At 43.5% G+C, this 18,333-nt stretch overlaps 1 protein-coding gene across 1 annotated transcript in view; it reads left to right on the top strand.

Annotated features, from left to right (window-relative positions):
* NSMAF (neutral sphingomyelinase activation associated factor) overlaps window positions 1–18,333 on the top strand; it is a 103,862-nt gene that overhangs the window by 73,695 nt on the left and 11,834 nt on the right. The window contains exons 17-26 of the mRNA XM_077270536.1: window positions 302–353; window positions 432–552; window positions 662–793; window positions 1,938–1,980; window positions 9,463–9,626; window positions 10,478–10,586; window positions 12,398–12,456; window positions 12,591–12,658; window positions 16,293–16,360; window positions 16,438–16,561. Coding sequence (XP_077126651.1) covers window positions 302–353; window positions 432–552; window positions 662–793; window positions 1,938–1,980; window positions 9,463–9,626; window positions 10,478–10,586; window positions 12,398–12,456; window positions 12,591–12,658; window positions 16,293–16,360; window positions 16,438–16,561 — 940 coding nt within the window. The remainder of the gene's footprint in view (window positions 1–301; window positions 354–431; window positions 553–661; window positions 794–1,937; window positions 1,981–9,462; window positions 9,627–10,477; window positions 10,587–12,397; window positions 12,457–12,590; window positions 12,659–16,292; window positions 16,361–16,437; window positions 16,562–18,333) is intronic.

The following is an 18,333-nucleotide window of genomic DNA, read 5'->3' as shown; positions in this document are numbered from 1 at the left end:
CTACACACTTCCCGCACCAGTTCTGTTCCCTCATGTTGGCCCTGGGCCTACTGAGACTCGCGTAACATTTTTATGCCACTTGACCCCTGCAGCCAATAGGCAGCCACTATTGGGCTACTGGAACAGATCTGGTACAGGAGGGGAGTATGTAGGGTTTTTTTATTTTACAAGGGAGAATATGGAGAAGTGGTTGTCGGAGTAGTTGTCTGCTCTTTTAAGGAAAATGGTCAGCACTGCAGTATAAAATGAAGCAAAGCAAGCGCCAAGGCCCAGCAAAAAAATTACCTTTTCACCTTTCCAGTATTGCAGAAACATGGAGGAACTGCTTAGAAGGAGTAACAGACTTCAAAGAGGTAATTCATGCTTGCATATGGTCAGGACTTATTTTTCTGTTTTTTTTTCTTTTTCTGTTAATTTCCGTTTTATCTTAGTTAATTCCAGAGTTTTATGGAAGTGATGGCACATTCTTGCTAAACAGTTTGAACTTGGACCTTGGAAAAAGACAAGGGGGGAAATTAGTTGATGATGTAGATATCCCTCCATGGGCATCAGGTACGAGACCCAAATACTGCCGTGTAAGAGTGCAGATCAGTACGGCTTCTGTGCAAAGTGTATAATGTGCATGAGAAGCTAAGTACGTTTTTTTTTTTTTAATTAATAGATGTAGATGACTTTCTACGGAAGAACAGAGAGGCTTTAGAAAGCCAATATGTGTCCGACCATCTCCATCAATGGATTGACTTGATATTTGGCTGCAAGCAGAGGGGAAGTGAGGCTGTTACTGCAAATAACGGTAAGCCTGTTAAAGGGATCTATGGCATTTACAGCAGACGTGACCATAGCAGAACAGGGTCGGGCTGCGACCCACCTCCTATGACATGGCTGCGGCACAGTGACTTCTTCCAGCGGTGAGAACAGGTTGGGCAGCTAGGTATGAATTGCCGGACCTGCTGCATGAAGTCCCTGCCACAATCTTTCTGCCGACCTGCTGTAACTGACGTTCAGGTCGCTGCATTATGAACATTATGTCCAAGAATGGGAAAGGATCCAGCTTCCAGTATAATATAAAAAACATCAAATTTCTCCAAAAGGTTGAAAGTGAAGACCCTTCATAAAAACCAACGCGTTTCGAACGCTACAACTTAGTCCTTTTTATTTGCACTTGTTTAATTATATATATATATATATACATATATATATACACATACACACATACACACACATACACACACATACACACACATACACACACACACACACACACATACACACACACATACACACACATACACACACATACACACACACACACACACACACATACACACACACACACACACACGTACTTTCCCACTGACTGGATTAATTTTGGATCATTTAGGTTATTCTGGACATTGAACACTTACTGAGCGAGGCAGACGAGTTGCCTTTGTCGTCAGCTGCTTCGCAGTACATTGGGCAGTGACAGTCGTCTGCTGCACTCTGTAGGAGCACCAGTTGCATGGACAGCCGAGCTCTACGAATGTTCTGAGGTCGAAGCTGAGCTCAGTAAGTGTTCATACTTAAAAATAAGCAATAAAAAATGTGATCATCCCCAATAACCATTATTAGAAATAAATTAAAAAAGACAAACCCAGTTGGTATCACCGCATCTGTAAAAGCCTGGACTATTATTAATGTCCAAATGAAATTAAAGTCAGAGTGCAGAGACTTCCATTTACTGGTAATGACTCCATACAGTGGACACTTTTCAGCGAGCAGTTACTGCTTGTTGAAGCCTATATAGGCACATAAGTCTCCTTAGGGCTGACAGATGTCATAACTGATCTGCTAAACACGTGGTTGAAAGTTGTGAAGTCGGTGGACCAGGGAAATACTTTGCTTAACATATTCTACTGCTACTTTCTTGTATTAAAGTTGTGCTTGCTTCTTTTTAGTGTTCCATCCAGTGACATATGAAGGAGAAATTGACTTAAAAAGGTGCAGTACCATTTTTTTGTATTGCTGTCAGAGGGATTATAGGAATTGGGACCCCTGTTGTCTTGTCTAATGGAAAGTAGATGGGCCCCAGTTCTTACAGTAACTGCTGACCACTGCTGACGGAAGGTTTTGGCTGTGGAGTTTTAATCTACAAATAATTAGAGATTAGTGGGAACTGTTGGCTCAGTGGTTAGCACTGCAGCCTTGCAGCGCTGGAATCCTGGGTTCAGATCCAGTACAATACCAAGGACAATATCTGCAAGGATTTTGTATGTTCTCCCCGTGTTTGCGTGGGTTTCCTCTGGATTCCTCCCACATTCCAAAGACCTAATGATAGGGAATTTAGATTGTGAGCCCCAATGGGGACAGTGCTGATAATTTACGGTATGTAAAGCGCTGTGGAATTAATGGCGCTATATAAGTGAGTAAAATAAATAAACTGTTGGCTATTCTTTCTGACAGATCCGGGCAGTTGGTGAATGTAGTCTCCATTACATGGGGAATAATACACTTTGGATTCATGACACATGACATCTTGTACTTGAAGTCAACTTGGGAAAGGATGAGAAGAACATATTTGCATTCCTTACCTCTTATATTACAGAATGCTGTACAGAATTACAGATGCCGGTGGCCTTAGCTTATAGGCAAATTTTGGGGTGACAGATTCCCTTTAACTATCTATGAATACAGTGCGGATCCCTTATATTTTCCTTTTTATCGTGCAGTCTGGGTGACTTTTGTGCAGAAAAGAAAGTGACAAAACTTCATTCTTATAATTCTTGCTTTAAAATGTGTTGGATATGATTTCGTGACACCTACTAATAATTTTAGCATTACAGGTTATCCTCCTATATTTGTTAGTACAGCCTTCCTTACAGACTGAACAGCTTTTCAGTTCTTATAGAGTCTGCTGGTGGAGGAGCATGTGACCAGTAAGTCTGCCTCCTTCAGTTGAATAATGTGGCACATGATCAACACCTTAACGACCTGTGATGTAAATTTTCATTACATGGTGTGATGTATGGAGCGGGCTCAGGTGCCAAGCCTGCTTTATACCTGGCAGACGCTGGTATAAAAAGCAAACCCTCACCCTTCTCCACAGACCGAAAAAGTTACGGGTCTCATTGGATTGACTAGGACGATAATGCTGCACAATGAGCGCCAAAAAAATAATGGCAGTATTTCATTTTTACTCGGACTCCCATGACAGCACGACGAGAGAGGGGATCCGCCCATTAGGAACAGGAAACCTACAGATACAAAAGGGCGGCACCTCTCCCCTGCATCAGTTGGTTTCCTGTTCCTAAAGGGACGGGTGCCTACAGATGAACTAAAGGAGCCCAGGCCGGCCGGACCGAATCTGGTAGCGGGGGGGTCTCCTACCTCGGCCGGTGCGGAGAACCCTGGAGACGCCACGGTGGTCCTGGCTGGACTGCACGCGGTGGCGTTCGCAGCAGGGAGCGGAGTCCGGAGGATTTCCTGCCTCCATCAGCGTCGGCGCCGGTAAGTATACCCATTGGTGGTGCAGCGGTGCGGTGAATGTGGGGTGCTGGCGTCAGGGCTGTCTGGGTGAACTCCCGGAGCGCTGCGGTCCGTCCCCGGCGTCCTGCACCGCTCTCAGCGTGTGCTGGAGCGTTTCCGGGTGCGGTGACGTGAGGGGGCGGAGTTAGCAGCCGCTTCTGGGTCGCCGGGTGTCTGCGTATGCGCAGTCGATCCAAGATGGCGGCGCCCATAGCATCCTAATGCCGGTTTTCTCCCACATGGTTTCCTGCCTCCCTGCTGTATCCTGAGCCAATGGGGCAGCGCTGACCTATCTGCTGACCGGATCCAATGGGGATTTAAGCAGGTGACAACTGCAGAACCCTGCTTTTGGTCGCAAGTCGTCATGGAGAGTGGTGGTGAGCAGCAGCAGCAGCAGCTGGATGAGGTGCGTCAGAAGCCCAAGGACAAGGACAGAAGCGACCAGTCCAGTCGAAGAAGCTCATCCGCAAAAGGATCCAGAGCTTCGGCTAGGAAAGAACCCCCTCGTATTCCGGTACTTACTTTGGCGCACGGGTAAGTGATCTACGTGAAAGTTCACTCTGTGACGCAGGCCCCCTATACTTTATCATTCTAGGGGAAGAAAAGCACGGACAAGTCAAAGCATAAGGAATGTGCCCTCTGTGGGGTCCCTGATTCTTGTCCCAAAAAATTATGTGCCCCCTGTATACAACAGACGGTGAGGTCTACAGGAGTGGTTGGGTGGAAGTGACATTAGGTCAGATAGTAGTTATCACCTATATTGTCCTCCCCTAGGTAGCGGAAGAATCTGTGAGTGCGGCTAACCTGAAAGAAATGATCCGTTTGTAAGTAAGGGAATCCCTACGGTCCCTGTCCCAAGCGGGAGGTTCAAAACATAGGACCCCCCTGGACTCTAATTCTTCGGAGGAAGAAAGAGAAGAGGGTGCCTATCACTCAAGTCCTTCCTCCTCTTCTTCAGATGAGAAGTCTGGACGATTCTGTCTACCCCTGGATAGAATTGACAAAGTCGTCAAGTCTGTTAGAGGCACAATGGGGATAGAAGAGCCCAAGCCGCAGCCCTCAAAGCAGGATATGATGCTCAGCGGATTTGATCGTAAAAAATATAGATCTTTCCCGGTGAACGAAAAAATCCAAGACTTGATTCTCCGAGAATGGAAGAAACCCGAGAAAAAGGGTTCCTTACCGCCAGCGTTGAAACGCAGGTACCCTTTCGATGATCCGGTTGTGGAAACATGGGATAAAGCCCCTAAGCTGGATGCGGCGGTGGCAAAAGCGTCAAAGAAAGCCTCATTGCCATTTGAGGATATGGGGACCCTCAAGGACCCCCTTGACAGAAAGGCAGATACTTTCCTTAAAGGAACCTGGGAGACGGCGGCGGGATCTCTAAGACCAGCAGTTGCCGCGACATGTACAGCCAGGTCTTTAATGGTCTGGCTGGATCAGTTAGAGTCCCAGCTCAAGGACGGCGCTTCCAGAGATTCCATTCTGAAGGCTTTACCAACAATGCAGAATGCTGCGGCCTTTCTGTCAGACGCATCTGTGGACTCAGTCAGGATGGCGTCTAGAGCGGCAGGACTCTCCAACGCGGCTCGTAGAGCTTTATGGTTGAAGTGCTGGTCTGGCGACATTCAATCCAGAACTAAGCTCTGCGCCATCCCGTGTAAAGGAGAATATCTCTTTGGACCAACTCTGGATGAGTTGCTGGAGAAAGCGGGGGATGATAAGAAGAAATTTCCTAATCCGTCTTCAGCATCCTACCGCAGGCCCTTCATTAAGAGGAGATTTGGAAAAAACGCGGATCCTCACCCTCTAGAGAGAGTTTTAGATGGGAGGATAGACGCGGAAGAGGTACGGGCTATATGTTCCGCCGTTCCTCGAAAGAACAGAAAAAACCGGACCAATGACTAGCAATCCCTGTTGGGGGTAGACTGTCAGCATTCTCCTCAGCTTGGTTTGACATTACGAACAGTAAATGGGTCTGAGGCATCATAGCGAAAGGTCTAAGACTTGACTTTGATCACTGGCCTCGAGATAAATTTAAATGAACCCCTTTACGTTCCTCCCCCCTTGAGCAAGCAGCCTTGGAAGCAGAGGTCACGAACTTATGCTTCAAGAATGTTTTGGTTGAAATCCCAGTATCAGAAAGAGGGAGGGGAATTTACTCTCCTCTCTTTCTGATCAAGAAGCCGGACGGATCGTTTAGAACGATCATAAATCTTAAAGGCCTTAATAATTTTCTGACCAATGAATCGTTCAAAATGGAATCAATTGGTTCAGCAATAAAAATGTTGTTTAAACACTGCTTCATGGTAGTTGTAGATCTAAAGGACGCGTACTATCATGTCCCAATACATGAAGACTTCCAGAGATTCCTGAGGGTAGCTGTGTCAATGGGGGGACAAATTCGTCATTTCCAGTTTAGAGCTCTTCCCTTTGGCTTATCAGCGGCTCCTAGGGTGTTTACCAAGTTAGTGGCCGAAGTCATGGCGCACTTACGAGAGTCTGACATCTTAATTGTCCCCTATTTGGATGATTTCCTTATAGTTGGGGATTCAGCAGACCATTGCCTCTCTCAGCTAAAAACAACCACAACCAAACTTGAGCATCTGGGGTGGATTGTGAATTATGAAAAATCCCGATTACAGCCCCAGAAAATACAGAGATTCTTAGGACTATTGTTAAATTCAGAGACCCAACAGTGTTGTCTTCCGCCCGACAAGTTATTACACATCCAACAACAGGTGTCTAGAGCAACTGATAATCCATCCATGACACTTAGACAGGCTATGTCACTGTTAGGATCTCTAACCTCGTGCATTCCCGCTGTCCGTTGGGCCCAATTTCACACCAGACCTTTACAATCCGAGGTACTGGTTAATGACAGAATCTTACAAGGATCCTTGCAAAGTCAGATTACTTTGGGTCCAGAAGCACTGACATCTCTTAGATGGTGGCTAATCAATGACAATTTATCGGCAGGATTTCCCTGGGTGACACAGGCGACACGTATTGTAACGACAGACGCTAGCCCTTCAGGTTGGGGAGCACACATGGATGACATGATAGTTCAGGGTCTATGGGACCCCCTAACATCAGCCTCCTCCAACCAAAAAGAATTAATGGCGGTTGAACTTTCAGTTAAAAAATTACTCTCATATCTGCAGGGTCACCACGTCAAGATCCTCTCGGACAACCAGGTGGCGGTCGCATACATAAATCACCAGGGTGGAACTCATTCCGAATCACTGATGAGAGTGACAGATCGTCTATTCCAGACGGCGGAAGACCATTTTCTATCTTTAACCGCACTGCACATAAGAGGAAAAGAAAATGTAAAAGCGGACTTTCTAAGCCGCAACACCCTGAGACAAGGGGAGTGGTCTCTAAACGGTCTTGTGTTCGACCAGATTGTCCACAAATGGGGACATCCAGAGGTGGATTTATTTGCCACCAGGGACAATCGAAAGACAGTAAAATTCTGTTCCCTAAATCCCAGGGAGAATCCTCTAGCGGTAGACGCCTTTCTGATCAGTTGGAACTTTCGGCTGGCTTATGCGTTCCCCCCCCGCTGGCCTTGATACCTCTGGTAATCAGGAAAATAAGAGAGGATCGGGCAAGAGTTATTTTGATTGCCCCATTTTGGCCCAGAAGGGCCTGGTTCACCTGGCTCAGGATCATGTCAGTGGAGGACCCCTGGGTGCTTCCGGACATTCCAGATTTACTCTACCAGGGTCCAATTAGCCATCCTCAAGTAAAGAATCTCCATTTAACGGCATGAGTTTGAGAGGGCGTTACTGAAGGACAAAGGGTTCTCCCCGAATTTGATTGAAACCCTTATGAAAAGTAGAAAGCAGATTACAACAACAATCTATGCTAGAACCTGGCGGAAATTCCTAGCCTCTTCTGACTTTAATTTAGAAGAGGGAATTCCTATAAAACAGATCTTAGAATTCCTGCAAAGGGGCTTAGAGCTAGATCTATCCACTAGTACCCTAAAGGTACAAGTCTGGGCCCTAGGGGCCTTGTTTTCCTGTAACATCGCCAATAATTATTGGATCTCAAGGTTCATTAAAGCTTCTAGTAGGGCTAGACCCATACATAAGGATAGATCTATGCCTTGGGATCTCAACCTAGTCCTGTCAGCATTGACTAGAGAGCCGTTTGAACCATTACAATCAGCTTCAATTAAGGCCTTATCCCTTAAAACAGCATTTCTGGTAGCGATAACATCTGCCCGTAGGGTAGGAGACATACAAGCTCTCTCCAGAATTTCCCCTTACACAGAGTTTCTGCCAGATAGGCTGGGTCCGGTCTGAGGACTACCCTATTTACCAAAAGTGTCATCACGGTTTCACAGGTCACAGGAGATAGTTTTACCATCTTTCCTTCCCAATCCCTCCAACCCTAAAGAAGAGCTACTCCATACACTAGACGTTAGGAGATGCCTGTTAGAATACATCTCTGTTACTGATACATGGAAGAAAGATAATGCGTTATTTTTATCTTTCCAAAATCCTAGAAAGGGACTCAGGGTATCAAAGTACACACTAGCGAAGTGGATTAGGGAGGCTATCTCTTTGGCTTATACTGCAGGTGGGGGTCCGACTCCGCAGAATCTGAGGGCGCATTCCACCAGAGCCATGGCTACATCCTGGGCGGAAAAATCTGGAGTATCAATCGACCAGATATGTAAGGCGGCCACATGGTCATCCCCGTCCACCTTCTTTAAACACTATAGGTTGGATTTAGGGTCCTCCTCTGATATCACCTTCGGGTTAAGGGTGCTGCAAGCTATAGTCCCTCCCTAAGGTAGTGTTACATCTCTGTAAATCTCTATCGTCGTGCGGTCATGGGAGTCCGAGTAAAGCATTAAGCTACTTACGGGTAGCGGCATTTCTCGGAGGCCCATGACAGCACCCTTAGTTCCCTCCCTATTTCACGTGGGGGTTGCACCTCCTATAATGTATATATCTCACGTATGATACCCAGTTCCAATATATGGGTTATAATATTGTATATAAACTGTATATAATGTATATTTTTGTGTGCCACTAACCGCGGTAGTCCTCTCAAGGCTCTAAAATACAACTGATGCAGGGGAGAGGTGCCGCCCTTTTGTATCTGTAGGTTTCCTGTTCCTAATGGGCGGATCCCCTCTCTCGTCGTGCTGTCATGGGTCTCCGAGAAATGCCGCTACCCGTAAGTAGCTTAATGCTTTTCACCATTTAAGCCCGCATGGATTTTTTTTTTTCACAGTGTTTGAGTAATTTATATAGTAAAATGAATGGTGTCATTCACAAACACAACTCCTCGTGTAGAAAACTAGCCTTAGCTTTATTGACAGGAAGATAAATAAGTTCTGTCTCTTGGAAGAAGGTGAGATATGAAAATCAAAAGCACAAAAATGAGAAATGGCCAGGTTGTGGAAGAGTTGAGCTACTTTTTATTTGGAGGGTGCCATGGACAGATCAGCAGCTGGTTGTGAAAACCTGTAATACTCAGTAAGCCTTTCTAGCTGCACAACTTTGCTCTTTAAATCATAAAATGACAAAGCTAATTGTTCTTACACAGTGTTCTCACTGGTTATTTTTTTTCTTCTTTCCAACCTGTTGAAACCTTTTCCTTTCTATCATGTAAAAAAATAAGTGCGTGTTTTTACCCCCAAAAAAGTACTGTATCCATTCTGTTGTTCAATGTAAAAGAAATATGACAGTCTCCAATTTACCCTGTTTAAAGTTCAGAATCGGATTGTTTTCGAAAAATATATATAAGGATAACCGAAAAATGTGATGTGGACAAGACATATTTTGGGTTTAATATTTTTAGTCAACTGTTATTTTTACACGTGATATTGCCTCGTGGGGTTCATCCTGCTCTATTCCAGAATCTAGCAATACAATATGCTGCACTTATCCATTTGGATCTTGGGGAACCTGAGTTTTTATTTTTCCTTTCTAGTATTGAAGATCCGGATCACAAAATTGCAATGCTGACTCAAATTTTGGAATTTGGTCAAACTCCGAAACAGCTGTTTACAAAACCCCATCCAAAGAGGATTTTCTCAAAGTCTAAAAGTTTTTCACGATCATCAAGCCAGAATCTATCTACAGTCGAATCGCCAGGTAGGATGCATGCACAAGGTAACTGGTAGCTGTTTTATTAACCCCCGTAAAGCATAAACCTATACGTCAAAATTCGTGTCCCTGACATTGATGCGCGATGGCATGCCGAGCCCACATAGTTCCCCTCACTTGATGGATGCTTTAATCATATGCCTTTAACAGGGGGCAGATCTCTGACAGCGGCATTTAACACTCGTCAGCAGGGGCACGCGTTGTTCCACGCTCCCGTTTCAGAGCGCCATTGGATTGTCATGACGGCCTGTCATTACGATCCTCCTGTGAAAGTCAGCCCAGATCTGGTGTTCATAGAAGATTGTGATGTACTGCTACGTACAGCACACACAATTAAACGATCACAGCTTCAAGTCCCCTAAGGGGACTATCAAATACAGTAATTAGTGGGGGAAAAAAGAAAGTTCAAATTGCCCCGCACTCTCCATTAAAATAAGTCTGATCTGTTAAAATATAAAGTAAATTAATCCGATTGGTAAACGGCCCAACAAAGAAAAATCAAAACTTGAGAATTGTTATTTTTTTGGCTGTTTCAACATTGCAATAAGAGGCAATTAAAACATCGTATCTACCCCAACATGGTATTGGTGAAAAATGTTTGCTCAGTGCTAAAAAGTTCTCACACAGCCACATATCCCGTCAAATGAAAACATTATGGATCTTGGGGAAAAAAACTATTCCTTATTGATTGTAAATTTATATAGATGGACACCTAACACCACATATAAGCACACCATCTAATTAGTGTGGTCCCCAAATAGTGTCCTATGTAAAACCCAGATGATCAGGACCCCATAAAAAGTAGTAATACTGATAATGGCTTTTTTTATTTCTTGCAGTTTCTCCCAGTGAAGACTCTTTTGAAGACTTAACCGAAGAAAGTAAAACTCTTGCATGGAGCAACATCACCAAATTCAAGATAGAGAGCAGACACAAGATTCACAAAGAGTGAGTGTCCTGTTACTGTGAGATCTGCATCTGTTCAGGCCTTAATCAGACATCGGTGTTTGGCATCTGTGTGTGGCCTGTGTTTTCTGTGGATACTGCACAGATAAATTACATTTGGTGCACACGTCTGTTTATTTGCGACCAATGGTCCAGTCCATATAGAGCGATCAAGATCTGTGATATTCTGGAACAATTCTCTATAGACTATTGTCCAACCTGTTGCCCCTTTGTTGTTCCACTTTCTACTACACAGGTTTCCAGCATATAATCCTTGCAATTTTCATTTTAGGTGGCCTCGTTCATCCACCAGATATTAGATAACGCAGCACATTATCCCATCCTTGAGCATTCCTTCCATTTTTCCACAGGTGTTCAGCGCTGGTTTAATAAGTACATGGTGTCTTTCTTCCACAGCGTCACAAACGAAGTACTGTTGGCTTTATGGGCATAATGCAATTTATTCATCTACAATTAGGAAACTATTGTCTCTATATTGCATTTTTTCTGTACTTTTATCACCCCTCTCTTCTTACAGCATACAACTTTTAAATTCTTTATCCTCAGTAAACATACATTTTTTTTCTATTTAGATCCCATCTAGTGTGAATATTGTATCCTGGGGATAAAACAGTATTCCCTTCTGGTTTCCTTTGCGCAAATCTAATACTTGCTATATTATATATCGTTTCGACAACATTGTGGTTATTGTCTAGAATTGCAGCAATAGGATACCTCATATACTAGCGCCGCTATATATTGTAGCTTAATTTTACAAAAGTACCCAGTTAAGTGGGTAAAAGGAAAAGCAAACCGCACACGAGTGGCATCTAGTAAACTGGTTGCACGGAGGATGGTTTGGTCATTTTGCTTCTGTATAACGATCTCGCACGTGTGATTATGGCCTTAGTCCTGTCTGCTAGGATACAACATGGCTTATATGGGGATTACAAGAAGTATAATACTACATAGGGTGCTGAGCGTAACTACATGACATCCACTTGGAGACTTTGCTGTGTAGTGACTTGTGTAATTGCCACAAGCTTATCATTGATACATTGCTAAGGTTGATGCTAATAAAGATTGTTTTACGTATCTGTAACTAAAAGCATATGTGCAAGGAATTCTTTTAAAAGGGTTCACCAGTTTCAAGATCCATTTGACAAGACCCAAATAATCCTAAACTGCAGAAACCTCCTCTATTAACTAATAATGCATTGGTGGGCTTTGTAAAAAAAAGAAAAAATAATAATTAATTGTTTTTCTAAACTACACCACCCCTTTAACACCACTATAACAAGTTGTCTTACCAGATGTTTTGTGACTATATACACAGTGCACCGTAGTGGGTGCAGGATATATGGCCAACCGAAAAGTGCAGCTTCATGAAGTCAACTACAGAAACTACAGACTTTCTCTGTATTACATCTGTTGACTTGTTGATTTTTTACATTACACATTTCCCCAGTTTGGTGTCGAAATGCGTAGTGTCAGTACATGCGTTCTCATTAACCATAGCAAGATAAGTTCTTTCCAGCAGCGTGGTTTTTCTTTTAATGTGATTTTATCCACCTTTGGTCATTTGTCAGTGTATAACATACATATTAACTTTGGGATCAAGACTTTAGAACCTTTTTTCTTGTTTTCATGCTCTGTGTATTTACTTATTGCACTTTTGCAACTTATTTCTATGTTCATCTGCATCAAATAAATATATGTTGATGCCCACATAGAACATTCTGTTCCCCACACGTTATTACTAAGTATAGGACCTCCCCATGGTTATTGATGTGTTGTTGATGGATTACTTGCAGGGCTATAACCGGTATTGCTGTCTCCTCCAATGGGTCTTCAGTCTTCACCACATCACAAGGTTAGTCTGTCTGTTTATGACGATGAGCTCGCGGCTCCGATGTTTTCTCTTAATATTCCCCCTATTGCATCATGAATACTAATTGTATTTTAACACTTAATGTATGAAGAACAGTCTAATTTTTTTTTTTTCAGATTCAACTTTGAAGATGTTCTCTACAAGTCAGAAGTCTCTGCAGAGAAGTGTTTCATTCTCAAACATGGTAAGATGCAGCTGGCATCAGGTTAGCCCTCTATAAGAAGTACGGCACAGGGAAGGCTGAACACTTCATGATGTACATCTACATTGTGAGATCACAAGGGCGCAGATTCAGCAGGAGCCATGCACGGATTCAGCCTTTTCTCTGGACCCAGCCGTTTAGGTTTTTAGGTTCCTCAGTCAATATTAATACTAGCAGCCATTAACCTACTAATGGTAAGGCATTGAGATGGTCTTTAAAGGGTTAATCTGCTGAGACGTTCAATGCAACATGGATTTTTTTCAAAGGATCAGAAATAAAAGGGCACAAAAAAAGTTGTTTTTGTTTTTAGTTGGTGAAGATCTAAAAGCTTAAAGCCTATCCATGGTTTTATATATTTATTTTTCATAAGTCAATAGTACACGTCTCTGAAGAGACAATTTGCATATTTCCCAGAGGAGCATTGCGGCTTTAAGTCTCCTCACCTCGACAGGCTTATCATGTTACTCTCCGCAAGGAGAAACGATACTTCTTGGATCCCGGTCAGACGCCTCTCAATCAGCCAAACCAGATCTCCACTTTGCACTGACGAGGGGCAGTACCCCGAAACACAGTGTCTGCAAATTGAGATTCTGGTTTGGCTATTATCCTAAGTCATGTGACAAGGCTCGTTAAAGGGTCGACATTGACTGTTAGGATTGCTACCTCCAATAGGTGGCACTAGAGTTCTAGTCCTTCCTCTCTGAAGAGACAATTTTCATAGAATCATAGAATGGTAGAGTTGGAAGTGGCCTCCTGGGACATCTGGTCCAACCCCCTGCTCAAAGCAGGATTCACTAAATCATCCCAGACAGATGTCTGTCCAGCCTCTGTCTGAAGACTTCATTGAAGGAGAACTCACCACCTCTCGTGGCAGCCTGTTCCACTCATTGATCACCCTCACTGGCAAAAAGTTTTTTCTAATATCTAATCTGTGTCTCCTCCCATTCAGTTTCATCCCATTGCTTCTAGTGTTTCCATGTGCAAATGAGAATAAAGATGATCCCACTACACTGTGACAGCCCTTGAGATATTTGTAGACAGCTATTAAGTCTCCTCTCAGTCTTCTTTTTTGCAAGCTAAACATTTCCAGATCCTGTAAACGTTCCTCATAGGACATGGTTTGCAGACCGGTAACCATTCTGGTCGCTCTTCTCCCTAACTTGCTCCAGTTTGTTGTTTTTTTTTTTTTTTTTAAATGTGGTGCCCATTCTTAAATAAATGCAAAATTTATCTACGTAAATTTACTAATTACACAAAGTGCAATGTGTCATGAAAAAACTTTCTTCAAATCCTTGGTACATGTAGAATCATTGCAGATTTATTACCACATAGAGACATATGGCGGATTTGAAAAGTTGGGGCTGTTCTCTAAATGGTTTAGACAGGCGTAATGACCCACTTATAAATAAATGATTGCGGTATATTTAACCCCTTTCTGACCTTGGACGGGATAGTACGTCCAAGGTCAGATCCCCTGCTTTTATTTGGGCTCCAGCGGTGAGCCCACATCAAAGCCAGCTGTTTTGAACAGCTGACATGTGCGTGCAATAGCGGCGAGTGGAATCGCGATCCACCCACCCCTATTAACTAGTTAAATGCCGCTGTCAAACGCTGACAGCGACATTTAACTACCGCTTCCGGCCGCGCGGCCGGAAATGCGCTCGTCGCCGACCCCTGTCACATGATCGGGGGTCAGCGTTGCGTCGCCATAACCAGAGATTTCCTTGAGATCTCTATGGTTGTTGATGCCAGCTTGCTGTGAGTGCCACCCTGTGGTCGGCATTCATAGCAAGCCTGTAATTAAGCTACATAGATGCGATCTATGCTTTGCCTCTATGTAGCAGAGCTGATCGCGTTGTGCCAGCTTCTAGCCTCCCAGAGACTATTGAAGCATGCCAAAAGTAAAAAAAAAAAAAAAATGTTATAAAAAAAACCTGAAAAATATAAACGTTTAAATCACCCCCCCTTTCACCCCATTCAAAATAAAACAATAAAAATAAAATCAAATATACACAGATTTGGTATTGCCGCCTTCAGAATCGCCAGATCTATCAATAAAAAAAGGATTAACCTGATGTCTAAACAGCGTAGCGAGAAAAAAATTAGAACCGCCCGAATTACATTATTTTTGGTCGCCGCGACATTTAATTAAAATGCAATAACGGGCGATCAAAAGAACGTATCTGCACCAAATCATTAAAAACGTCAGCTCGGCACGCAAAAAATAAGCCCTCACCCGACCCCAGATCACGAAAAATGGAAAATTGCAAAAATTTTTTTTTTTTTTTAGCAAAGTTTGGAATTTTTTTTCACCACTTAGATAAAAAATATCCTAGACATGTTTACTGTCTATGAACTTGTAATGACTTGGAGAGTCGTAATGGCAGGTCAGTTTTAGCATTTTGTGAACCTAGCAAAAAAGGCAAACAAAAAACACGCATGGGATTGCACTCGTCCTCCAAAAAATAAGCCTTCATATTGACGGAAAAATAAGTTATGGCTCTGGGAAGGAGGGGAGGGAAAAACGAACACGGAAAAATGGAAAATCCCAAGGTCATGAAGGGGTTAAAGAGCTATTCCCACAATTGGAGCGTATTGACTTCAGTTCTTGAAATAAATATAATTGACAGTTTACATCCTATGTATGTAATCGACTTTGTGTACCGTTTCAATAAAATAATAAAAAATGAACAAAAAACTCACCCCAAAAAAAAGCTTTTATGCAAAAGGAAAAAATTTCAGAAAACAAACAGCAACAAAATTGTACCGGGTGTTTCCCAGAAGATTTTGAAGGGGTCGAGAAGCTTGGTTTCAGTTCAGGATTTGATGGGAACACAAGGTCTATTTTAGAAGACCATTCTTTTTATTCTCTTATCATTCAGAATTAAATGATCTTCCTTTTTACACCACCATTCCACTTTTTTATTCCAATGATTGAGTGGTGCTTTTAAATGTAATTCCCCTGCCCCCACTTTCATCCTTTTCCAGTGTCGTTCCCATTGATCGCCTGCGAAACGTGACCTGCCAGAAACTCCATTATTTCATGGAGCTGCACGGACGGTCACTTTTTCAATACATTTTTGAGAGCCTCGTTCTGGCTCGCATTGCGCTTTTGTGATGTAACTTATGACTTTCTGCCAGTCAGAAGTTATGGGCACAAGATGGCACCGCGGGACCATGCAGGCGTTGGTAAAAGGTGGAGCCGCTGGAAGGTAAATATGCAAACGGGGGCAGGGGGCTTACATTTAAATTGCTACTCCAGAGCTAAAAAATAAAATAGCGCTGGGGCGGTGCATAAAAAAAGCGCTGGAGCGGTGCTTTAAGTAATTATGTGTTCACGCCTCATTTTTTACTATATTGGAGCCAATTGCTGGATATATCGTGCTACCTGTCGATATAAATGGACCTTAAGTATTCTGGCACATTTAAAAAACTTAAGTTCATCAGGGATCCATGGCCATTTCGGCAGTACAAATATTCATCTGGTGTAGCCAAAAAGCTTAGAGCCTTGTTCCAACCTTACTTGCCAAAGTGACTTGTCCTTTTTTGAGTTATTTTTTTCGGCCTTTTTTCATCAGACATCTTGCCTTGATTATCTTTTTGTTCTTTCCCTCAGGCGCTGTCGTCCTGCGTCCTCTTGCCTGGAGATACAACAGTGATGTGCTCCTCGTGGGATAATAACGTGTGCGTATTTCTGCCTGTATGCTCATACACTAAGCCTCATCAGAACGCCGTGCACTGAATCTTTCCTCTGTGTCCAGATATTTTTACTCTATTGCTTTTGGAAGAAGACAGGACACGCTGATGGGACATGATGACGCCGTTAGTAGAATTCTCTGGAACAACAACAAACTCTTCTCCGCATCTTGGGATTCTACAGTAAAGGTGTGTACATGGTACTGACAGCGTGAGGACTATAGGATTCGGGTGGGGTTGGTATAATACAGCGGTGACAGATCTGTGTAAAATGTTAATATTATTACATGGCATTGAACTTATACCGCCTTAGGCTGGGTTCACATTACGTTCAAGCAGTCCGTTAACGCTGCCATTAATCTCTATTTCGGGCGCATCGCTAGCACACGCCCAAAATGGGCGTGCGCTAGCGATGTGCCGTCATTGAGTGACGGACCCTGGGACGCGGGCTGCAGCGTTTCTAGGTCCGTCACCGCTAGTGCAGATAGAACATCTGGTAGCTCTATCTGCGCTAGCGCAATGGCATGTCGGCACTTGCATTAACGCAGCCCGTTTAGCGCATGTGTTGAATGGGCTGCTGTTACCCTAAGGCTAGGTTCACATTGCGTTATGTTCACACATTTTAATAATTGCAGCACAAAAATCTACTGCAAATACGGGAGTATTGGCAGGAAAAACGCGGTATCATGTGTTTTGAGGGTTTTTGTCTGCCCCCTCGAATGTTCATTTGAAAGGTGGGAAAAGCTGAAGGAATGTCCTGCTTCTAATCTCCAAGGAAAGAATAAGCCACATATGCATGAGATTTCAAAAATCACTTTTCTAGTAAAACACTACACTTTTTCAGGGCAACATGTGAATGCGTCCTTGGACGTAAGATGTACAATATCGTGTAGAATTTGTAAATTGATTTAAAGAGCCGTGTCTTACCTGCAATTGGACACCGCCAACAAATAGACATCACAACTCCTTGTTAAAGGGGTTGTCTCACCACCACAATCTGATGATCAGTTGATTACCGGGGGTCTAGCTTCTAAAACCCAAGGCAAAATTCAACCCAGCCACGTGTTTTGCCTACAGCAGGGAAATGTACCGTCACATTGTACTAATTCATATGAATGGGCCACTGTGTAATATATGACAAGGTCCAGTCTGCCTGGGCTAATTGGGGTCTCTACATACTGGCTAATACAGGGAGCTTCCTTCTCTGATGCCCATGTCCACTAGTTGCATAATGTACAGACCAAGACACTGATTCCAGCAATGTCACTCACTGGGCCGTTCGATAAAATGATCAGGAGATTCACTAGAGGAGTAGTGCATGTACCGCCATGAAGACCTCCATACATACTTGTGCTATATAACCCGCCCATACCACTGATTGGCAGCTTTCAGTGTTTACTGTGAATAGGCAGAAAGCTGCCAATTAGTGGTGTGGTCATGGTTTTACAAAGCTTGGCATTGAGAACAGCTAGATCTGCAGCGGATAAAACATTTATGAAAACTGCAGCAACTGCCCCATAAGTGAATTATCTCAGGAATCGGAGTCTCTGCCCCTACATTATGCTGCTCTGATAGCAAAAACCTGGGCACAGATTCCCTATAATACTGTTGTGGGTTAAGCAGCTAGTCTGCAATTAAAGGGGTTGTCTGGAACTTTAATGTCGAAGCCCTATCCTTAGGATAAGTCATGGATACTTGATGAGTGGGGATTGACACCCGGGACCTCCATCGATCTGGTCCTGGTGCCAGCTGCGGCTGATGTGCTCACTTGTGGAATTGCACAGCTCATACAGCTGTATAGTGGCCGCGGTAGGTACTGCACGTCCACCCACTATTGATTTGAATAGGGGCCAATGTGCCGTACCCGGCTGTGGACAAAATAATACAGTTGACTGAGCTGTGCTACGCAGCTCCACAACTGAGCGCATCTGGCCGGCTGATTGGTGGGGATACCGATTGTC

The sequence above is a fragment of the Ranitomeya variabilis genome, chromosome 6, assembly GCF_051348905.1.
Source record: "Ranitomeya variabilis isolate aRanVar5 chromosome 6, aRanVar5.hap1, whole genome shotgun sequence".
Lineage (NCBI taxonomy): Eukaryota > Metazoa > Chordata > Amphibia > Anura > Dendrobatidae > Ranitomeya > Ranitomeya variabilis.
The sequence above is the reverse complement of the archived record's forward strand: the minus strand, read 5'-3'. Positions and strand labels throughout refer to the sequence as shown.